General features: G+C 41.4%; 1 protein-coding gene across 1 annotated transcript in view; it reads right to left on the minus strand.

Annotated features, from left to right (window-relative positions):
• The window catches only part of LOC126356195 (eukaryotic translation initiation factor 3 subunit L), a 77,480-nt gene that overhangs the window by 41,384 nt on the left and 10,557 nt on the right, over positions 1 to 25,539 (minus strand). Inside the window, exons 2-4 of the mRNA XM_050006981.1 lie at positions 11,385 to 11,566; positions 8,354 to 8,438; positions 8,113 to 8,242 (exon numbers count right to left, since the gene is read on the minus strand). Of these exons, the coding sequence (XP_049862938.1) occupies positions 8,113 to 8,242; positions 8,354 to 8,438; positions 11,385 to 11,566 (397 nt within the window). The remainder of the gene's footprint in view (positions 1 to 8,112; positions 8,243 to 8,353; positions 8,439 to 11,384; positions 11,567 to 25,539) is intronic.

Genomic DNA, 25,539 nt, shown 5'->3' on the forward strand with positions numbered 1-25,539 from the left:
CAATTGAAAACGTCTGGTGAATGGTGGCCAAGCAATTGGCTCGTCACAATACGCCAGTCATTACTCTTGATGAACTGTGGTATCGTGTTGAAGCTGCATGGGCAGCTGTACCTGTACACGCCATCCAACCCTTGTTTGACTCAATGCCCAGGGGTATTGAGGTAGTTATTACGGCCAGAGGTGGTTGTTCTGGGTACTGATTTCTCAGGATGTATGCACCCAAATTGCGTGAAAATATAATCACATGTGAGTTCTAGTATGACATATTTGTCCAATGAATACCCGTTTATCATCTGCATTTCTTCTTAGTGTAGCAATTTTAATGGCCAGTACTGTAGTTCTAGCAGCAAGCCGGGACTTTAGACATGTACCAGGTAGGGGGGGTGGGGGGGGGGGGGGGGGGGACTGTTAGCTTTATCTTTTTGATTTAGTAAGTATAACATCAAAACTAACCCTTGTACAGTTCTTCTGCTGAATCACATATTTATCTCACATCATACTTCGTGATGCCCGACAGCACCATTACGTAACCATAAACACATAGTAAAATTGAGTCAGTTGCAATTGCCCTATGTATCTGCCTGAATCTAGAGGTAACGAGTTCCTCTTGATTTCCCAGGTTGTATATTGTCAAATATTACACTGCCACATACATCACTTTTTTTTTTAGATTATTCAATACAGCTTGTAGATTGAAATTTACGTTCAAAGCACTTTTTTGTTTGCTTGCAATTTGCATTTACTATGTTTCTTTCAAGCCAGATCTCTTCACTGTAAATATCTACATGTGGATCTTACTTCACCAGGTTCTCCTACTGTGTCTGAATATTAAATGCGTAATCCTGTTGTTTCTGTAGCTCTAGAACATTTAAGACACTGATCTTCAAATTTAAAGATCCTAAATTGTATTGGGGAAATAATGGTATGTAGTTTGGAGGAGTTGCTGACTTGTAGTTGCCCTATTCATATTTAGCTTTACTCTTGCAGTACTAAAACATGCAAAGCTAAATCAAGATACCTTCCTGAAGACAGCTTCTGTCTACTGTAGTGTGGTTTAACACAAGGATAATTTGAGACACGCTACCTTGGCTGACCACCACCAAGTGTTGTGTGTGCCTGTTACAGAACTGTCTTGTGCAACAATACCATCACATAATTTTGAAAAAGCACTTTTCACAGGAGTTCTTGTTACATTTCAGACAGAGTAGAAAAACTGCAGCAAACATGTCTATTTTACTGTGAAGGACTGGAAGTGAAATCCCCTTTGCTATTTTCTGTATTCCTTGGTTTTTAGCCTTTCATTGTCATTTTTATTTTACTTGCAATAAAAATGTGTTTGTTTGAACTTCTCACATACCTGAAAGCATGCGTATCTTGATTGTATGGTCTGTATTGTGTAACATTTTTGTGTGGACCTTCATTCTACACTTGATCATGTTGCAAGAGTCATTCCGGGAATTGTTTTTTTAATGTATGGTTCACCATTCAGGATCTTTTGTTTCCTCAATTCTGTAATGTACTGATCATGTAAATTACAATATTATGAGGATAGACTGTTACTCACCAAATACAAGAGCTGCTGAGTCACAGACAGGGACAACGAAATGACTGCTGTACATTTGAGTTTTCAGCCAAAAGGCCTTTTCCTAAAGTAGAAAACACACACACACACACACACACACACACACACACACACACACACACACACACACACACACACACACATCCACACAATCACAACTCACTCACACCACATGACCACTGTCTTTGGCCACTGAGGCTGGACTGCGAGCAACTACACCTGATGGAAGAAGCAATCTGTGGGTGGCAGGGTAAGGAGAAGGCTGGATCAGTGAGGGGGAGGGATAGCAGTGTAGGGGTGGGAGGTTGTAGTGCTGCTTGGGGGAGCATGCAGAGATGTTGTGGGGACAGTATAGGGCTGCTAGATGCAATCAGCAAGTTAATGGGGGGGGGGGGGGGGGAGGGGAGGAGCATAAAAATAAAGAATTAGAGGAGAGGAAAAAAGAGTAGTGGGTGCATTGGTGGAATAGAATGCTGTGTAGTGCTGAAGTGAGAGCAGGGAAGGGGGATGAGTGGGTTATTGCAGTTAGATTTCACACCTCTGCAGTTCACTGAAGTGAACAAGTCATTGATGTGAAGCACACTGTACTGAGCAGCATGTTCAGCAACTTGGTGGTGTGGCTGTCTCTTAGCTACAGTTTATCAGTGGTCATTCATGTGGACAGCACCTTGTTATTAGTCAAGCTCATGTACAAAACAGCACTGTGGTTGCAGTTTAGTTTGCTTTCACAGGTAGCCCTGACATTGATGGGATAGATGATGCCTGTGACGAGACTGAAGTAGTGGTAGTGACAGCGGAATGCTGTATAGAACAGGTCTTGCATCTAGGTCTATTGCAGGAATATGACCAGGCTTGAGTAGGAACAGACACGGTCATTATGTAGCTTCAGTGGGCGGCAGAATACCGCTGTGCCAAGGATGGGAAGTGTAGTGATTAGGATAGTCTTCATTTCAGGGCAAGGCAAGAGGTAGTCACAATCCTTGCAGAATACATGATTCAATTGCCCCAGTCGAGAGAGGAGTGCTCCTTTGCGGCCAGACAATGGGAATGTGAGAGGTAGTAAGTGACTGGAAAGATAAGGCATGGGAGATATGTTTCTTTATGAGGTTGGGAGGGTAATTTCAGTCTGTGAAGGCCACAGTGAGACCCCTAGCACATTTGGAGACGGACTGCTTGGAAGTACAGATGTGACAGCGGCAGGTGGTTGAGGCTATATAGAAGGGACTTCTTAACATGGAATGAATAGCAGCTCTTGAAATGGAGTTACTTCTTGTGGTTGGTAGGTTTGATGCAGATGGAGGTACCGAGGTAGCCATTTTTGAGGTGACAGTCAATATTGATAAAGATGGCCTGTTGGATTGAGGTGGACCAAGTGAAGAAAATAGGGGAGAAGATATTCAAAGTTCCGGAGGAATGTGTATAGTGTGTCCTCGAACGCAATCCATATCAGAAAGATGTCATCAATAAATCCAAATCAGGCAAGGTGTTTGGGGCTCTATATGGTAAGACAGGATTGATCTAGATTGGCCATGAATAGGTCGGCACATGACTGTGTCTTGTGGGTGCCAATTCCTCTACCACAGATTAGTTTGTAGGTGATGCCTTCAAATGTGAACTAATTGTGGGTGAGAGTATAGATGGACATGGAGATCAGGAAGGAGGTTGTAGGCTTGGAGTTAGTCGGGCAATGGGAAAGGTAGTCTTCATTCGCAGCAAAGAAATGAGCATTAGGGATGTTAGTGTGGAGAGAAATGGCATCTACAGTGACGAACAGGGCGCTGTGAGGTAAACAAACAGGAACTGTGGATATTTAGTGGAGGAACAGTTGGTGCCCTTTATATAGGAGGGTATTAGGCTGCATGTGTTGGTCCACAAGAGAATAGATTCTCTCAGTGGGAGCACAGTAACTGGTCACAACAGAGTGTCCTGGGTGGTTGGGTTTATGAACAGTAGTAAGCACGTAAAAGGTAGGAGTTTAGGGAGTGGTATGGATGAGAGGAGAGTAGGAGAGGGAGAGAGGGGGGGGGGGGATGAGAGAGAGAGAGAGAGAGGGGGGGGGGGATGAGAGAGAGAGAGAGAGAGAGAGAGAGAGAGAGAGAGAGAGAGAGAGAGAGAGAGAGAGGGGGGGGGGGGGATGGGCCTAGGGATTTAAGGAGAGACTGGAGATCCTGTTGAATTTCTACTGTGGGGTCCATGTGACAGGGTTTGTAGGTGGATGCATCAGAGTCATAACACCACGTAATCCCTGTGATTCAAAACTAAGGTGGTGGCAGCTTTGTCAGCAGGTATCATCATAAGGTCAGGATCAGTTTTTAGGTGGTGGATTGCTGTTCTTTCACTGGCTCTTAGGTTAGCTTCCATGTTGAGGGAACACTTTCCACAAGACTCATTACCACCCAGGACAGGAACCACTGAATCACATTCTCCACAGGGTTTCAACTACCTCTCGCCAACCTACCCACAGTGGTATTCCACCACCCACCATACCTATGCAATACCCTCGTTCATCACTACTCCATCCCTGCTTCCAACCCCTTCTTCAGAGCTCATATACTTGCAATAGACTTGTCTCATACATACTCCCACTCTATCCCATCAAAGGCAGCACTGCCCGTAAAAGCAGTCATGTTATCTACAAACTAAGCTGCAACCACTGTACTGCTTTCTATATGGGCATGGCAAACAACAAGCTGTATCTTCACATGAATTGCCACTGGCAAACTGCAGCCAAGGCACAGCTGGATCACCTAGTTGCTGAACATGCTGCTCAACACTATGTGCTTCACTTCAATGACTGCTTCACAGGCTACACACACACGTTATTGTGGCATTACACTTTATGACTCAACGAAGTGCCAAAGTCATGTATTTCAATGCATATAAGTCAAAGTCAAGATTTCTGTGCAGTTGTGATTTCACCATAAGAGGGACAGTATGAAACCCTGCTTGGTGAACAAGTACAAGAGCATTAGTTAGTTTCATGTTCCATGGATCATTTTGCTTTCGTGGCAAATCTTAATGAGTCATTTTACATTCACATCAAAAATTAGTTTATAAATGTGGCTACATCCTGAACATTTTATTTATTTGCTGGCTTCTTAATGTACATAAGTGAGTCAGAAATTCCTACCCTCTACCTTTTACACTTTACAATAATAGAATTATTCTATGGGTTAGATGGAGTTGTCAAGAACAAACTTTTAAAGTTTGTTTTCAAATTTTACTGCTTAATTTTTATATCACTTGGTAAATAATAAAAAATTTTAGTTGCAGCATTGCGCACCCCTTTTTGTGCTACAGATAACAGTAATGTGGAGCAATGAATGCCATTTTTCTTTCTGGTGTTGTACTGATTGCATCACTGTTCCTTTTGAGCTGCAGTGGATTAACAACAAACTTTTTACACAGATATCCATAAGATGACTGTGGGTAAGCACCACATATTATTCTAGCGCATTTTTGAGCAAAGAAGACTTTCTTTCTTAATAATTACCCCAGAATATTATTCCATGTAACATTACTGAAGGAAAATATGTCAACTTACTGATTTGTCTCTCCTCATGATATGCAACGATTCAAGTGAAAATGTGGCTGAACTTAGTTCTTTTAGGAGTTCTGAAACATTTTTTTTTTTCAGTTTAAATTCTCATTAATATGGACACCTAAGAACTTTGAAGCTTGCACCCTATTTATTAATTCCTCCCCGTGTGTGACCCTTATCACTCGTGTAGTACACCCGTATGTGCAGAATGGAATATGTAGGTTTTTTTATAATTGGCAGTGGGACTATTTACAGAAGATCAGTCAATGATACTTTTAAGAAGAAGATTCCTGTATAGACCATAAAGATCAAAGCAATTTTATACAAGTTTTCCAAACAAAGTTGCTCCTGTGAGTACTAGAACTGAAGACCAGAAAATACTGTCTAATTTTGTGTGCGTTGATCCTTTGCAAATTTAAGATAAATGTGAGAAAGATTGTTGATATCTCAGTGAGTGCATTTAGGCACTGACTAAGTGTACGATTTCTCCTGGTATACAGGGTGGTCCATTGATCGTGACCGGGCCAGCTATCTCACAAAATAAACATCAAACGAAAAAATTACACAGAACGAAACTTGTTTAGCTTGAAGGGGGAAACCAGATGGCACTATTGTTGGCCTGCTAGATGGCACTGCCTTAGGTCAAACATATCAACTGCATTTTTAAAAATAGGAACCCCCATTTTTTATTACATATTCATGCAGTATGTAAAGAAATATGAATGTTTTAGTTGAACCACTTTTTTCGCTTTGTGATAGATGGCGCTGTAATAGTCACAAACATATGGCTCACAATTTTAGACGAACAGTTGGTAACAGGTAGTTTTTTTAAAATTAAAATACAGAATATAGGTATGTTTGAACATTTTATTTCGGTTATTCCAATGTGATACATGTACCTTTGTGAACTTATCATTTCTGAGAACTCATGTTGTTGCAGCGTGATTGCCTGTAAATACCACATTAATGCAATAAATGCTCAAAATGACGTCGTCAACCTCAATGCATTTGGCAATACGTGTAACGACATTCCTCTCAACAGTGAGTAGTTCACCTTCCATAATTTTCGCACATGCATTGACAATGTGCTGACACATGTTGTCATGCATTATCGGTGGATCATGATAGCAAATATCCTTCGATTTTCCCCACATAAAGAAATCCGGGGACATCAGATCCGGTGAACGTGCTTCGACGACCAATCCACCTGTCATGAAATATGCTATTCAATACCGCTTCAACCGCACACGAACTATGTGCCGGACGTCCGTCATGTTGGAAGTACATTGCCATTCTGTCATGCAATGAAACATCTTGTAGTAACACCGGTACAACATTACGTACGAAATCAGCATACATTACATCATTTAGACTGCCGTTGATAAAATGAGGGCAAATTATTCTTCCTCCAATAATGCCACACCATACATTAACCCGCCAAAGACGCTGATGTTCAACTTGTTACAGACATCGTGGATTTTCTGTTGCGTAATAGTGCATATTATGCCGGTTTACATTAACACTGTTGGTGAATGACGTTTCGTTGCAAAACAGACTGCGTGCAAAAAATCTGTCATCGTCTCGTAATTTCTATTGTGCCCAGTGGCAGAACTGTACATGATGTTCAAAATTGTCAGCATGCAATTCCTGGTGCATAGAAACATGGTACGGGTGCAATCAATGTTGATGTAGCATTCTCAACAGCGACGTTTCTAAGATTCTCGATTCTCGCGCAATTTTTCTGCTACTGATGTGCGGATTAGCCACGACAGCAGCTAAAACACCGACTTAGGCATCATCATTTGCTGCAGGTCGTGGTTGATGTTTCACACGTGGCTGAACACTTTCTGTTTCCTTAAATAACGTAACTATCCGGCGAACGGTCCGGACACTTGGATGATGTCATCAAGGATTCCGAGCAGCATACATAGCACATGCCCGTTGGGCATTTTGATCACAATAGCCGTACATCAACGCGGTATCGACCTTTTCGGAATTGGTAAATGGCCCATTTTAACACGGGTGCTGTATCATTAAGCAAATACCGTCCGCACTGACGGAATGTTACGCGATACCACGTACTTATACGTTTGTGGCTATTACAGCGCCATCTATCACAAAGCGGAAAAAGTGGTCCAACTAAAATATTCATATTTCTTTACATACTACATGAATGTGTAATAAAAAATGGGGGTTCCTATTTAAAAAAACGCAGTTGATATCCATTTGACCTAAGGCAGCGCCATCTAGCGAGCCAACCATAGCGCCATCGGTTTCCCCCTTCAAGCTAGACGAGTTTCGTTCTTTGTAGTTTTTTCGTTTTGCGCTTATTTCGTGAGATATTTGGCCCAGTCACTATCAATGGACCGCCCTGTATATGAACTTCAGTATTTTATGGGAAAGACTATATTGCATTACATCTGACAGAGTGAAAATCAATATTAATGTAAGATTGAATGTGTAAGTGAAAGTGAATGACTTTGTAGTCATTACAAGTGCATGCTGTTTCGATCCCACACACAAGTGTGGTGTTCAAGTGTCCACAAATGGTGGCTTCAGTGACCTGTAAGTGCACATTTCTGAAACCACTTGCTTGATGCTATATTGCAAGTGCCCGAAGTATAGACGATAGTTAGAGACCCACAGTAACTGGTGTAAGTACGTACACCAATAGTGGTGGTCATCACACTGATAAGAGCGAATTTGTGGTTATGACAATGCGAGTGACAGATGAATGTAGTAAAATGAGGATAACTAAGTCTGATTGCTGCAACAAGTGAACTTCTTTTATTTTTTACCTTTTGGTTTTTAAATCTGAATAATGTCCTCTTATTCTTTTAAAGCTGTTTATCTGAAAATAGTTTTATGTTCTACTAAAACATGTCAGTTTTAATCTTAAACACCTTAACTAATAGTACTGTTGAGCACAACTGCATCTCTTTTTGAAATGAAACTATACTTGTCCATCATTAAGCTATCACATACTTACCAAGGATATATGTGAACAGATCACAGTAATTATAGAATGATCTAACTCGAATTTCCAAACCTGGACCAGGCTTCTCAGTAATTTTATAAATATGTCTGTAATATAACTCTTTGTAGAGAGTTAGAAATACCTGTAATAAATTGAGGAAAAGAGGAAGCCATTAATTATTAGGGACACCTGTGGTGAAATATAACACTGTTAAAATATTCCTCATGCACATAACAATTTAATATGTACTCACAGTATCTTGTCCAACTACACGAACCACCAATTCTTCTGAAGGCCAAGGATCTTTCCCATAAGAGTCTTCCATTGTTTTTGGGAAACTGTAACATCATACAATCTTAATGCCGTGAAAGACCAGAAATATTAGCCATTCCTACATGTGAGGCTGAATTTGCTACTGTGTTTATAAAACATGTGATATATTGCCGGAAAACAAAAGTCCAAACACATCCATTGGGAGTTTTCAAATTCATTTACAATTTATTGTAGAAACAATGCATATCAAGTACAAGGAAAGATTACATTAACAGAACAATAGTTTGAGCTGGTCTGAGGTAACAGTTGTTTATATTCGTATGCAATGTAGCCTTCACGGGTAGAAATTCAGGCACAGACTCTAGCACGCAGTTGGATGTAAAGGTGAGGAATACTGCCTCGGAATACTTTATCACACACCTGCTAGATATGTTTATGTGCTCGATTGGAGACAAGTCTGGTCATATGCTGCCCAGGTGCGCTGATGCATGTCTTGCTGAGCACACTAAGTTATATGGGGTGAACATTACTCTGTTGGAACAGTACAATACCTTCTTGCTGCAAGGGTGGCTGAAGAATTGATCAAATAACATTCTGCACATATCGAGCAATGGTCAGCATTCCCTCCACAAACAGCAAAAGTGAATAAGAGTTGCAACTTATAGCACCCCAGGCCACATGTCTGGGGTGAGACCAGTATCTCTTGGATGAATGCATTGGTTAACACAGTGCTCACCAAGTCTATGTTGTATGTGTGAATGACCATCACTTGCATGCACACAGTATTTGCTTCCATCAATAAAGACTATAGTGCACGACTCCATCCTCCGCTTGATTGTCTGACAGCAGCAGTCCATGCTGTGGTGTGGGTGGAAAATAGGCTAGATGTGTGTATGAATGCAGTCCCACTGCTTATAACCGGTTTGTAACAGTTCATGTTGACACTTTTGCGCTCACATTTGCTCTCAACTGAATTGAGGAAGCTGTATGATCTGTCACTACTGCTCTTACAATACAACTGCATTGGCTGGAATCTATGCTGTGTGGGTATCCAGAACCTTTCATGTCAGTGTGAGAATGCTCACACGTCCGTTACTGAAGCATCACTCCGCAGCTGATGTGACACCTCGAAATTTGCAGCAATACTCCGAATTGATCCCGCCACTGGAAAGACCATAATACAATCCCTCTGAAAGTTACTCAGTTGGCAGTGCACCACATTGAGCCTTATGGGCACTGGAATAACCCACTAGCAGTATGAACATATAGCACTCTGGTAGCTATAGCTTTATGCCATCTGCTGGCATATTATGATTGAAACATTATCAGCACATCTACCATCTCACAGGAGGCATGTTCTGTCGTCAGATCAAAATGAACATTGTCTTCCAAGGCTTTTCTTTCTGGGATTGAGTTGCTGGACGCTAAGCCTCAGAAGTCAGTTACGACATATTATGAAACAAGTAAAATGTCGAGAATGGAGCTTTGATTTTGTCGGATTACATATAATCCTGTTATTTCATGAATAACACAGTATTTGGAGATATAAGTGATAGCTATACTTGCCAGTAAAATTCTTTTGAAACATTAATGGTCATAATCGGATCTAAAAGGAAAAGCTACTCTAGGATTTTATGTACAACATGTGAAATATATTTAGTATTCTTTCAACACAGAATTCTCATACCAATACACAGCAGGACAAGAATTTTAACTAAATTATAGTATTCCACTAATCTTTCTGTAGTACATCTGAGAAAAAGACATTCACTAGCATCATCTAGTTTTATGAAATTAATGTACCTTATGTGTTTGCAAGACACACAAAAATTTCTTGAAGAAATTATTTTCCAATATTGGACTTGCATAAAGTAATTTTACAACACATTACATAATGTAATTTTATTCATCACACCATAGCCATTTCTAGATGGTATTAGTGAATGTCTGTATTTTATCATCCCCACTATACACAGTGTGTAAATGATAACTGTTTACAACATACCACAGTGATGTAGGGGAAGTCTACAGAAACCATCTGATATAAGAAACTTGTGGTCTTATCAAGTTGGGAAACATCCTCAAACTGGTCTAGAAAACCCACTAAAGATACAGTGCAAGGGTGCCATGTGACATTTTTGAACAGGTATGTACTCTGCCCTCATACGCCACTGGCTTAGTCCAGCAAGCATTTTCAAACAGAAACACACACACACACACACACACACACACACACACACACACACACACACACACACACACACACACACCGTCCAGGACTGTCTTAGACAAGAAACGTCATTTAGTGAACTCTGAACTCTTAGAAGTGAACAGACATTTGCTGTAAATTGCATTTGCTATGTACTGTGAAGTTTACCTACATTTATTTGCACTTAGCCATTGAGGACCTTTTTGTGTGTTGTATCACAAGCAGTGTTGCAGACTTCATTATTTGACAAGTCACAAGGATAAGTAAACCTTTTTAATTCATTTGTGTGTCTTTGTTACTAATTTGTTGGAGTGTTGTAGAACCTTCGTTCTCCTATCCTGTTACCTGAGCCAGGGGCATAGTTGTGTAATAGTGGCAGGGAGAAATTGTCTTAGCGAAGTACTGCACCAGAAGCCATTTCATGAACTCTGCAACAGTGGCAACTCCGACTCCAAAGCAGTAGCGACAAGGCCTTTACAAACCTGGCAATGGAGGTTTACAAAACTTACAATATCTGTTCTTTACTTTCAAGAAAGGACAGGTGGTTAGAATTCCTTAAGAACATGTTGCTATTTCTTTCTGCATCTGCTGAATCCAATTACAAGGCCAAATACGTATCAAATGCCGCATGACACATTAAAATGCTACACATTTTTAACTTGTTGCACAATAAACAAAACAATCATTACATTTTAATTTTCATTGTTTTACGTTTTTACTCATTTATGTATTTTCTAATCCCTTCAACAGTCACAATATGATATAAGCTATCAATTTGTACTATTTCATTCTGTTTACTTACTGAGTTTCATACAGAGACTGCAATTCAAACAACATTCTCTCATTGACACATTCTGCAAAATACAGAAGAAAGTCCCTGACGGTTTTGTTGATTTGTGGATACTGTTCATAGTCATACTCAGCAGGAGCCTCTGAAGTGTTAGGATCATAATCCAGTCCTCCATATTGATAAGACTCATACGCCTGAAAAGAAGGCAAAGAATTCACATTAAACCACTAGTGAAAAAGTATCAGCGAAACCCATTATTTTACAGTATAAATAATATCTGCATCACTCGTCCTTTTAACAGTGATAACACTATACGGATTAAACATTCACTCAGTTTTAATGACTGATGTGGGGGGAAAAAAGGAGTCACAGGCCATTAAGCATTTGCCTCTAACAAGTAGAGAAAAAATAAGAAATATAATTAGAACAATGTTCCAACATTACCTCAATACGCAACTGACGCTCGCATAGTAGATTCAGTGACCAAGTAGTCAATGATGATAATTGCAAGCTCATTCCACTTTGAATTTATGGCTTTTTGGCTTGATGCCACATTTGACTGAGTAACTGCTACAACTACACTGCATGTATATATGGTTACAGCATTGTAATAGGGGGACACTTCCATTTTCCAGCTATAGGTTGGGAGAGTCCGCAGATTTAAACTTGTAGCAGAGATTGGGCAGGTTAAGAAAACTGAGCAGTCAATCAGAGAACCAACTCAGTATGCTACATCTTAACCTCCTTGTAAACAAACAAATTCTACCTTTCTGACTCAGCTGACACAGAGGAGGGAATCAGTAGCTATAAGCTGAATATAGCATCACTGACTATAGGTGTTATAGGGAATGCAGAGAACAGCAGGAAATCTATTTTGCTTAATAATATAACAAGAGTGTTGGATCCCATGAATCTGATATCAATAAAGGTGGTTAGGTTTGCACGCTCTTACCACCAGTGGCAAGTGAATCACAGTGTTTACACAGTGTGCAGCACTGCTCGCCAGGAACACAATCCTCAGCACAAATAGGATCACACTGCACCAACCGACTTCTTCCCATTCAGAATAAATGTAACAACATGCATAGCAGAGGTTCACTTACATGTTGCTCTCTTCAATACTCAGACTCAACAGTCCAGCTGTTATACATATATAACAAGCACTGTGATGAACTTTGACTTTCTGAGGTTCTCACCTACAGCTCATAATTAACCAGGCCTAGGCCTGGTTCCGAGTATGGTACCCCTATTCTATGTAACCAGTGTACCGTGCATGTAATAAATGAGTCTGTACTATACAAGCAGACATCATCAAGTATCCAGCTCTTGGTACAAAGATGTGGAGCACCAAAGGATAAAATTGAAAAGAACTATGTGAAATCTTTTAATTCCTGAAATGCTGAGCAAAATTATGAGATTGCTACCTGACTTGACCAGAATGGCTACATAGTTTGGGTCTTGTTTTAAGTCAGAAGGCAGCTAGAAATTATCTTTTCAGTCACTCAGCCACAATACAGGCACAAAAGTTGAAAGATGACACTGAGAAGGAATTCGGTCTCTTAAGTTTGTTTCATGGTGAAAGATAATAACTATCATAACTGAAATAGTGAAATCGCAAGACAGTGAGATATGTTATCACAGAATAGGAATCAAAGTCTTTCTGCAATGGAAAGGCATCTGGACAAGATGATATTATGTAAAAGAACTTGCTCCCCTTTTAGCAGCAGTGTACCAAACGATTGCGGAAAAAGTACAGGTCATTCTCAAGTTCAAGACAAATGCACATAATTATAGGTCAGTATCATATACAAATACCTCTTGCAGAATTATGACCTTTATAGAGAATTAAAATCACTATTTTAAAAATCAGCATGGATATTACAAGCAGAGATCTTCAGCAGCTAAGTACACACCATTTGCCTATGATATTTAGTATCAATAAAGAATGACACTCAGTTTAATGCCATGTTTCTTGACTTTTTGTAAGTCATTCTATACCAGTCCGCATTGTCATTTTGTGAATGAAATACATTATTTAGTATAGTACCAGGTTTGTGGTTATATTTAGGAATTACTACACTGAAGTGCCAAATAGACTGGTATAGGCATGCGTACTCGTGTATCCTTGATGACAGCACGGCACAAAACTTTACGCCTAGCCTGGCCTGTCAACACCGACGTTGGACTGTTGATTATTGGAAACATGTTGCCTGGTTGGATGGTCTCACTTCAAACTGTATGGAGCGGATGAACGTTTGTGGGTATGGAAACAACATTATGAATCCATGGACCCTGCACGTCAGTAGAATGAAGACTCTGTAATCGTATGGGGTGTGTGCAGTTGGAGTGATTTGGGATCCCTGATATGTCTAGAAATTACTCTAACAGGTGACACATATGTAAGCATCCTGTCTGATCACCTGCATCCATTCATATCATTTGTGCATTCCTATGGATTGGGCAATTCCAGCAGGACAAAGCAACATCCTACATGTCCAGAATTGCTACAGAGTGGCTCCAGAAACTCTTCAGAGTTTAAACACTTCCAATGGCCACCAAACTCCCCAGACATGAACATTATTGGGGCTGCCTTGAAGTGTGCTGTTTGTAAGGGATCTCCATCCCCTCGTCTTACAAATTTATGGACTGCCCTGCAGGATTCATGGTGTCAATTCCCTCTGGCACTACTTCAGACATTAGTTGAGTCCATGCCACGTCATGCTGCGGCACTTCTGCATGCTTCCGGGGGCCCTACACGATATTAGGCAGGTGTACCAGTTTCTTTGCCTCTTCAATGTAGAAGACAAAGCTTAACACGTCGTCGTTAACAGAACACAATCTACAGATGTAAAATGAATTTTGGGAGTATGTCAAGAAGGGTTATAGGGTATTTACTGTTTATTATAATATTTAATTGTTCTGGCAGATAACTGGATGAACAATGAGCTTTTTTGTGCATGTTGTTGTCGTTTAGAGGATTACAACAGTGAAGACTGTAGCAAAATGCAGAAAAACAGCAGATGATTGCCTACTGGTGCAATGACTGGCAGTAGACTCTTAGTGCAAATTAACATAATGTATTGCATGTAAATATGTGAAGAGACAGACTTATTTCATTATGCCATAGGTGGTAAATCAGTGAAAGCAATAAATAACTGTAAAATACCTAATAGTAACTGTCTGGAGTGACCTGAAGAGGGATGACCATATAAAAAAATTGTAGGAAAAGCAAATGCTAGACTCAGATTCATTGGAGAAACTTAAGGAAATGTAATTCATCCACACAACCAGAAACACTATGAGCTCTGCTGATAGTCACTAGAGAAGAAAGATGATGTTCATGGAGATTTACTATTGAAATTCTGACTGTGTACATCCCAAGGAAACTCTGGCAATACCTTTTATTTTCTGCTGTGGCAGAAATACCTAAGTACAGTACTTAATGTATCAACATTAATTTCTCTAACATGCTCAAAATACAGAAAAATGTAAATTAATGCCAATGAGTAGGAAAAGCAATCCCGTAATGTTCAAATACAGCATCAGTAGTGTACTGCTTCACACAGTCATGTCGATTAAAAATACAGGCATAACAATGTAAAACCAAATGAAGTGGAACGAGCACATAAGGACGGTAGTAGAAAAGCCAAATTATTGACTTTGTTTCATTGGGAGAATTTCATGAAAGTGCAGTTCATCTGTAAAGTAGACTGCATATAAACACTACTGTGGCACATTCTTGAGTACTGCTCCAATGTGCCAGTAGTGCTAGTGTTTGTTTTGAATACAGTCCAGAGACAGGTAGTGCTATTTTCCTTGTTTTCTACAATAAGTGGTTAGCAATCACAGTTTAGTCAATAATCAACCACCTTTAGTGAATTAGCAGTCTAGTTAAAAGTTGATTAACACTCTATAGTAAATTGATTTCTTAGGATGGATAGGATGTGTGGCTGCTGTGTACGGACGCAGGGGGAGCTGGCCACTCTTCACGAACAGCTGAGCGTGTTGATGGCCGCGGTCAGCCGTCTTCAGGCTGTTGCCTCTGAGTGTAGCGGCAGTGCGGAGTCTGGTGCGTCACAGGGTACACCCCAGGTGTTACATGCTTCACCCACTGTCCCTGCTGTCGAGACATCTTCGCGGGTACCGGGCGCGGTTGGGCCACCCTCTCCCCAAGGGGCGTGGTGGGTTCAGCGGCGTACGTGGCGCACGAGGCGGAGGGTCAATGTGGAGGCTGGCCGTGTGGCATCGCCCGCTCTGCCTGTGAGTGGACATGTGGCCGCTCCTTCAGCAAGGTCCGAGCAGGCACACGGGGGGAGGGGTTTATTAGTTATTGGGAGCTCCAACGTTAGGCGGGTGATGGAGCCCCTTAGGGAAATAGCGGAAAGGTCGGGGAAGAAGGCCAGTGTTCACTCTGTCTGCTTGCCGGGGGGTCTCATCCGAGATGTGGAGGAGGCCCTACCGGCGGCGATAGAGAGCACTGGGTGCACCCGACTGCAAATTGTTGCTCATGTCGGCACCAATGACTCCTGCCGTCTGGGTTCAGAGGTCATCCTCAGTTCGTACAGGTGGTTGGCGGAGTTGGTGAAGGTCGAAAGCCTCGCTCGCAGGGTGGAATCAGAGCTAACTATTTGTAGTATTGTTCCCAGAACCGATCGCGGTCCTCTGGTTTGGAGCCGAGTGGAAGGCTTAAACCAGAGGCTCAGATGATTCTGTGGAGAGCTGGGGTGCAAATTTCTCGACCTCCGCTATCGGGTGGAGAAATGTAGGGTCCCCCTGAATAGGTCAGGCGTGCACTACACGCCGGAAGCGGCTACGAGGGTAGCGGAGTACGTGTGGAGTGCACATGGGGTTTTTTTAGGTTAGAGAATTCCCTCCCTAGGCCCGACAAGACGCCTCCTGAGACGCGGCAAGGCAGGAGTAGGCAAAATGCAACAAGGAATAACAATATTAATGTGCTAATAGTAAACTGCAGGAGCGTCTATAGAAAGGTCCCAGACCTGCTCTCATTAATAAACGGTCACAACGCCCATATAGTACTAGGAACAGAAAGTTGGCTGAAACCAGACGTAAACAGTAATGAAATCCTAAACTCGGATTGGAATGTATACCGCAGAGATAGGCTGGACAGTGAAGGGGGAGGCGTGTTTATAGCGATAAGAAGTGCAATAGTATCGAAGGAAATTGACGGAGATTCGAATTGTGAAATGATTTGGGTGAAGGTCACGGTTAAAGCAGGCTCAGACATGGTAATTGGATGTCTCTATAGGCCCCGGGCTCAGCAGCTGTTGTGGCTCAGCACCTGAAGAATAATTTGGAAAATATTTCGAGTAGATTTCCCCACCATGTTATAGTTCTGGGTGGAGATTTTAATTTGCCGGATATAGACTGGGAGACTCAAACATTCATAACGGGTGGCAGGGACAAAGAATCCAGTGAAATATTTTTAAGTGCTTTATCTGAAAACTACCTTGAGCAGTTAAACAGAAAACCGACTCGTGGCGATAACATATTAGACCTTCTGGTGACAAACAGACCCGAACTATTTGAATCAGTTAATGCAGAATAGGGAATCAGCGATCATAAAGCGGTTACTGCATCGATGATTTCAGCCGTAAATAGAAATATTAATAAAGGTAGGAAGATTTTTCTGTTTAGCAAAAGTGACAAAAAGCAGATTACAGAGTACCTGACGGCTCAACACAAAAGTTTTGTCTCAAGTGCAGATAGTGTTGAGGATCAGTAAACAAAGTTCAAAACCATCGTACAATATGCGATAGATGAGTATGTGCCAAGCAAGATCGTAAGAGATGGGAAAGAGCCTAAGTGGTACACCAACCGAGTTAGAAAACTGCTGCGGAAGCAAAGGGAACTTCACAGCAAACATAAACATAGCCAAAGCCTTGCAGACAAACAAAAATTAGGCGAAGCGAAATGTAGTGTGAGGAGGGCTATGCGAGAGGCTTTCAATGAATTCGAAAGTAGAGTTCTATGTACTGACTTGGCAGAAAATCCTAAGAAATTCTGGTCCTATGTCAAAGCGGTAGGTGGATCAAAACAAAATGTGCAGACACTCTGTGACCAAAATGGTACTGAAACAGAGGATGACAGACTAAAGGCCGAAATACTAAATGTCTTCTTCCAAAGCTGTTTCACAGAGGAAGACTGCACTGTGCTTCCTTCTCTAGATTGTCACACAGTTGACAAAATGGTAGATATCGAAGTAGACGACAGAGGGATAGAGAATCAATTAAAATCGCTCAAAAGAGGAAAGGCCGCTGGTCCTGATGGGATACCAGGTCGATTTTACACAGAGTACGCGAAGGAACTTGCCCCCCTTCTTGCAGCGGTGTACCGTAGGTCTCTAGAAGAGCGAAGCGTTCCAAAGGATTGGAAAAGGGCACAGGTCATCCCGTTTTCAAGAAGGGATGTCGAACAGATGTGCAGAACTATAGACCTATATCTCTAACGTCGATCAGTTGTAGAATTTTGGAACACGTATTATGTTCGAGTATAATGTCTTTTCTGGAGACTAGAAATCTACTCTGTAGGAATCAGCATGGGTTTCGAAGAAGACGGTCGTGTGAAACCCAGCTCACGCTATTCATCCACGAGACTCAGAGGGCCTTAGACACGGGTTCACAGGTAGATGCCGTGTTTCTTGACTTCCGCAAGGCGTTTGACACAGTTCCCCACAGTCGTTTAATGAACAAAGTAAGAGCATACGGACTATCAGATCAATTGTGTGATTGGATTGAGGAGTTCCTAGATAACAGAACGCAGCATGTCATTCTCAATGGAGAGAAGTCTTCCGAAGTAAGAGTGATTTCAGGTGTGCCGCAGGGGAGTGTCATAGGACCGTTGCTATTCACAATATACATAAATGACCTGGTGGATGACATCGGAAGTTCACTGAGGCTTTTTGCAGATGATGCTGTGGTGTATCGAGAGGATGCAACAATGGAAAATTGTACTGAAATGCAGGAGGATCTGCAGCGAATTGACGCATGGTGCACGGAATGGCAATTGAATCTCAATGTAGACAAGTGTAATGTGATGCGAATACATAGAAAGATAGGTCCCTTATCATTTAGCTACAAAATAGCAGGTCAGCAACCGGAAGCAGTTAATTCCATAAATTATCTGGGAGTACGCATTAGGAGTGATTTAAAATGGAATGATCATATAAAGTTGATCGTCGGCAAAGCAGATGCCAGACTGAGATTCATTGGAAGAATCCTAAGGAAATGCAATCCGACAACAAAGGAATTAGGTTACAGTACGCTTGTTCGCCCAATGCTTGAATACTGCTCAGCAGTGTGGGATACGCACCAGGCAGGGTTGATAGAAGAGATAGAGAAGATCCAACGGAGAGCAGCGCGCTTCGTTACAGGATCATTTAGTAATTGCGAAAGCGTTACGGAGATGATAGATAAACTCCAGTGGAAGACTCTGCAGGAGAGACGCTCAGTAGCTCGGTACGGGCTTTTGTTAAAGTTTCGAGAACATACCTTCACCGAAGAGTCAAGCAGTATATTGCTCCCTCCTACGTATATCTCGCGAAGAGACCATGAGGATAAAATCAGAGAGATTGGAGCCCACACAGAAGCATACCGACAATCCTTCTTTCCACGTACAATACGAGACTGGAATAGAAGGGAGAACCGATAGAGGTACTCAGGGTACCCTCCACCACACACCATCAGGTGGCTTGCGGAGTATGGATGTAGATGTAGATGAATGTTTGAGATCCTTGCCAGGTCAGATTAAAGCAATTCAGAGGCAGGCTGCTAGATATGTAACCAACAGGTTCAATCAACACCAGCATATCATGGAGGTCCTTTATGAACTCAAGTGTAAATCCCAGAAAGGACAACAATATAATTTTCACATAAGGACCATGAAGATAATAAGAGAAGAAAAATATGGGTTCGTATGGTGGTTTGTGGGGCACATGTGCAGAAGTGGATACAAGGTGTTAAATTGTTATCAAATTGAATATTTGTTGAAGAATTTTGACTTTAAGGACAAATATACAAATATATGTAATAAATAATTTAAAATTGCATTTCCACTTTCTGTTTCTGCCCAACCTTGGTGTTTCTGTTATACTACAGGATTCTGGATGCAAGCAACATAAATAGAAATGGAAACATCCACTTACAAGTTATCACAGATCTCCAGTTATGCTACTAATCCTTCTGTTGTAATAACCAGGGTTCACAATTATAAACATTCACTTTGCCTACTCAAAACCAAATTATTACCTTCCAACCTAACAAAAGCATTGCACTGCACTATAGAGCAGCATCACCGCAGTGATGGAAACACTATCCACAAAATGTTATTGGTCTAGATGTTAGTAAACATAGCTGGTGAAAAACTATTCATTGGGTACCAAGTATCATCCTCTCACTTGCTGCCTCAAATCTTAACAAATGCACTGCCAACATTTGATCTATACCACGAACAATCACAGAATGTGGATGGTTCCTTCTAAAATTTAGAACATGAATGGAACAGGAAATAGGTAGTGTTACTTGTACAAGTACACTATTAGGTGGCTTGCACACTACAGCTGTAGAAAACCAAGTTCTCTTGTAATTAGTTCCTCTACAGTAAATATTCACAGGCTGAAAGATGTCCTTGCTCTTATTTTTGTTTACTTTTCCAAACAACAAGCAAAATTCTGCATTTTACAATATCCCTGTTCCTAGAAAATCACCCTCATTTGTGTATGCAAACATGACAGCTCTAGGGAACGATTTAATCAATCAGTATGTTCTCTGAACAAGGATATTATATGTTACATATATCATGTCTCCAATATTATTGTTTCTATGTGTCAGTTGGCAATCTCTCATGTCTTTTGCTTTCAGTATATCATTTAGTTGATCTTTGTGGCACGGCATTCCTATGATTTTGTGGTGGTTCATATTTAATGTCACATATGTTGGTTTTGTGTATAAAAGTACAGCTGTCCTCAACGTGAAAGTATATTTGAATTCTGCAGTGCTTCATTGGTGCTACTGGAGGTGGTAAGCTCTTACCTTCCTTCCATCTTTGAATAGCCCTAACCAGCCAGATATATGGGCACCTACAGTTTCACAGACTCCAAGTTATGGTACAAAATGAAAATTTTAAATTAAGGTGAAACATGTAATATGTGAAAGGAAAAAAATTCTAGTAGTGACCAGGGACTGAATTCAGGATCTTTGGATTTGTAGTCTGACACTTATCCAACAGGCCACACTAATTACTGCCATTACTGAGCTCATTTCTGGCACTAGTGCCACTCAGCATGCAGTTCCTCTTCCTCTGGAACACGCTCAAGGAAAGAGGGACAATTTGGTTATCATATTTCAAAAGAGAAAATTTTTTCTGGTGGGGCTGTGTGGTCATAAAATCTGAGTTTTTGAGTTTACATAGGGTCACTGGTGAAAAGATGAGCTGTACTGAATGTTGTCATTAAGTGAACCTAACATCTATATGGTTTGGACAAAAATATAGGAACACCATGAGAAATGCTTGTTTGAAAATAAATAAAGATGATAGCCAAGCCTGCAGGTTTCACTGTTGTGTCTGACCATGAACAGTACCTGTGCATACTCCTCAATACATTGCAAGTGTCAGTCATCACCAGAACAGCTATCGGTGCAGTTGTGAGTGCATTATGTCAAAACTAAGTGGATTCAATCATGGAAAAATTGTTGGTGCTTGTATGGTGGGTGCTACTATAATCAACATAGCCTAAGCATTTGGTGTTTCTAACACACCACACCAAAAGTTTGTGCAGCATACACTGAAAGTGGAAAAGTGTCATCCACTAAGTAATAACTCGGACAAAACTGGCAGGCAGCCACTGAAGAGGATTGTGATGAAAAATAAAGCAAAGACACCTGTGAAAGTCACTACAGTACTGAATGTTGCACTAGTGAACCCTGTTGGCACCAAAATAACAAAAAGGGAGCTCCATAAGCAGGAAATTACCGGGTGAGCTGGAATTCCAAAACAACTGATCAGTGATATAAATGCCTTTAACAGGAAAATTTGGTGTCAAAGATATAAAACCTGGACTATGGGGCAATGGAATAAAGTCATTTGGTCAGATGACGTCTTGTTTCACACTGTTTTCAACTTTCCGGTCAAGTTCACACTCCAGGAGCAAAACACAGCGAGAGTTTAACAATGATTTGGGCAGCAATATTATGGTATTCAATTGATCTGATGGTTGTTCTGCCAGATTGTGTTACTGCCAATGATTATGTGATCATTCTGGCTGGCCAGGTCCATCACGTTATGTTTGTGCCCCAAAGGTGATGCTGCATTCAAAGATGACAGGCTCCCTGTTCACACTGCTTGCACATCCAAGACTAGATTTGTGAGCATCTGGCACCTGGATGAATTGTCACATCTCCCCTGACAACCACAGTTCCAGGATTTCAATATTATTGATGCTTTGTGGTCTATTTTGAAGAGAACAGTGCATGATCGCTATACACCTCCATCATTATCTGAACTTACCACTATTTTTCAGAAAGAATGGTATAAGATTCCAAGATTCCCTTGTAAAGCGTACTGGACCTGTACTCATCCACTCCGACATGCCTGGAAGCTGTATTTAATGCCAACCGGCGTCTTACACCGTATTAGGTGTTGTGACATGTAGTGGTTTTGGTGCTTCCATATTTTTGTGCAACCTCTGTTGGTCCAGTCGTTGAACTAATGATCCATTTAAGTCAAGCTGGCAGTGTGACTGTATTTAATAGTTGATTGAGGTGGTTACGCACTTCGAGAAGTACTTATTTAATTTTGAGAAAACTCTTCATTTGTATTCAGGGCAGGGTGTCTGGTTTTGCATGTCTGTTGGTTAATTTTCCTCTTTGTAGGGAAGATTGTAGTGCTGCAGTTAGTACAAGGGGAAAAGTGAGGGGGGGGGGAGTGTCGGTCGAGTTACTATTAAAGTTGATTAACCTGGTTTGGAGAAGGTTAAATTTAATTTCCTAGGGATTTGCCTGTGGCTGATAATTTGTGTAAAGCTGAATCAGTATTAAAAGTCATGAGAAAAGGGATGCCAGTCTGTGATAAGCTATTATTAAATAAAACATGTAGAGGAGGAGTATTATCCATTCACTTATGAAAGAGAGGGAGGGAGAAAGGGTTTCATCGTGTGGAATTTAAAAATAGCAAGCTGTAGCATGACCTAAATGTGGATCAGAACAACGTGAACATGGTGAGTACATTGACGGGGGGAGGGGGAATGTTGCCTATGCTGCATTATCCACGGCGGGTGCAATATGGCTACAGCAGCAACACCTGTGCCTTTCAAGACACTATCTACTCACGTATTTCCAGTTCAAGTGTATTACTGAGTCTCCCTTGCAGTATTTTAACAGCTTCGTCACTTTTCCATGCACTTTTGCTTCTGGTTTCAGACTTTGTGTTTTGTAATATAAAACAATCACCACAGAGAAGTACAAATAAAAATCACAATATTAACATATCCAGTAACAACTGTTGTCCCAATCTGACTTTCGTACCCGGGACTTCAATCAGTGATACAAAAATGGTGAGTAGGACAGAAGGCACAACAATGTTCATTCTCTTCTTCTAGCTATAGTATCTTAATGTAAAAAGAAAAATCTATCTGTCGTCACATTGTTATCCCGACCAGGGTAAACTGGACATACGGGAATTGGTAAGCACTTGCTTCTTCTGACTGTTAAACTAACATACGGATGACGACGCTGATGATTATGTGTTCAAAGAGATTAAACTGCTAGGTTATCAGTTCCTCCTTTTCAAGAGAGAAACATGTAAAAAGTGGAAAAGTGGGGACTTGGTTGCTCCAACTATATAACCAAGTTAAAGAGTTTGAAAACGGATGTGACAAAAGTTTTAACACAATATGTAAAATAAAACAGAGAAATAACCCAAGCAGCACCACACACAAGAGGGTCTAAAGGCACAAAAAGGTGAGGGAGGATGAAAGTACACAAATTGCAGTCACATGGGGTGGGGGTACCCACTGCACAGGGAGACTCGCCTGCCCCACATCTACCCCTAACACTAAGTGGGGGATTATTATAGTTTAGTGCAAAAACTGCTCTCCCTCGGGAAATGCAACACTTTGATAGTGGCTGCCTCATCATCCACAAGCATCTGAGGCAGTGAGGTAGGCAAGCTGAGAGTGTGCTGCGGGTCGGCAATCAGGATGCATTCACCAAGAACATGCGTTACTGACAATAGACTATCACAGCTGCAATGAGGAGGACCCTCCCAACACAGAAAGAACTCTCAGTTGAGTCTAGTGTGGCTGATGCACAGTCAGCCCGTCACAACAGCATCTTTCCAAAAGGTCTGGCAAGATGGATGCCACACCTTTGTGGACCCCTTAATCACTCTTAACTTGTATTGGGTCGTAGCAGCCTGCCATTCCAATTCTCAGAGCCTTACAATATTGGATCAAAGTTGTAATCTAAGTCTGCATCTGGTTTTCTGATGTCAAGACGCTCTCCTGAATTTGCATCTTTAGCTAGATGATCGACAAATTCATCTCCTGGAATGCCCATGTGGCTCAGTGTCCAGATGAAGGTCACTGTCTTTCCAGAGCTGTAGAGGTCCTGGATGTTGGCAACAAACAGATTTTTGGGATAGCACTGGCCTTTCAAGCAACTCATGGAATTCCCGAATTTGACGAACTGTAATTCTTGAATGGCAACCAACTCTGCAGTGTATACACTGCAGGCACTCGACAGAGTGAGTTTCTCATGCCCCCTTGCATGTGTAAAAGAGTAAAACCCTATCGTTGACTTTTGAACTGTCTGTGTAGATTCATACCGAATTAGAATAATTGTAGAGGATCGAACAAAACATGTAGGAGAACAGTAGGATCAGCATCTTTCTTGGGGCCACAACAGAGGTGCAACTGTATCACTGGAGTGTGCAAGTGTGTGTGTGTGTGTGTGTGTGTGTGTGTGTGTGCGTGTGTGTGTGTGTGTGTGTGTGTGTGTGTGTGTGTGTGTGTGTGTGTGTGTGTGTGTCAGGTGCAGGGGGGGGGGGGGGGGGGCAGGAGGAGGTTGCCGAGGGAGGGAGATCCCTAGAAACAAAGAGGTTGTTGGAGGTTCTTCAGTAGAGTATGGAGTTGGATCCCTGCTGGTCTACCCAGTTATGGATGGTGTGCTAACAGTCTAAAGCAAGAGTTCTGTGGAATGGGTGAGTAGGCATCTGACAGACTGTGATAGCATAATTAGCCACAAGCTGTCGTCGTCTAACTCGCAGTGATGGGACACTGGCTTCCACCAGGAGGCTGTCAACAGGTTCAGTCAGAAGGCCCCTGTCGCCAATCGCATGCCAGTGTCGTGATCAGGGTCCAGCATACTTGGTAAGATAGGTGCTACCAACCCACAGGCAACACATCCATACTCTTAGTATGATAAAACCAGAGCTTTGTACAATATAAGAAGAACTAACCAGACCACACCCCACAAGGAGTTACTAAGAAAATAAGAGAGCATTTAGCTTCAGCATACAAGTTATCTCGAGCTGGCAGGCATGTGGCAGCCAAGTTAGCTCGTTGTCAAATAAAATACCAACAAATTGAAAAGTTCTGACGACTTCAAGTCACTGGTCAGCAAGAAATTTCTGGGTGCGGGTGTACAGACCAGTTGGTAAAAATGCACAACTCCTGATTTCTAAGGAGAAAACTGATGGGCATCATGCAGGGCCCAGTCTTGTACTCTCCAGACAGCCCTGATGTTGGCACTCAGCAGTGCGCAGTGATGCAGAGCCACACTACAGGCAAAGATTATCCACATACAGTAACGGAGAGAGATTGTGGTGCCCACTACATTTACATCATCATTGATGGCAACAGCAAACAGAGTTATGGTTGTATATATTGTTTGCTAAGAGTTGAATCTATCCAGACCAGAAAAGTGTGATATAGAAATTCCAGATAAAAATGGGTAACAAAATTACACTGACATTTATAGGTGACATGCAGTTTAAAGCATTCTCCAAATCATGCTGCAACTAGACAATTTTTAAATTAAAATGACTGCTAGAGGTGAAAGAGGCAACAAGTGACAAAAAAAAAACCATAGACCAATTGAAGACTAAAATCTGTGGATTTGTAAACACCTACTGATATCACGTATCTACACTGACC

This window comes from Schistocerca gregaria, chromosome 3 (genome assembly GCF_023897955.1).
Source record: "Schistocerca gregaria isolate iqSchGreg1 chromosome 3, iqSchGreg1.2, whole genome shotgun sequence".
Lineage (NCBI taxonomy): Eukaryota > Metazoa > Arthropoda > Insecta > Orthoptera > Acrididae > Schistocerca > Schistocerca gregaria.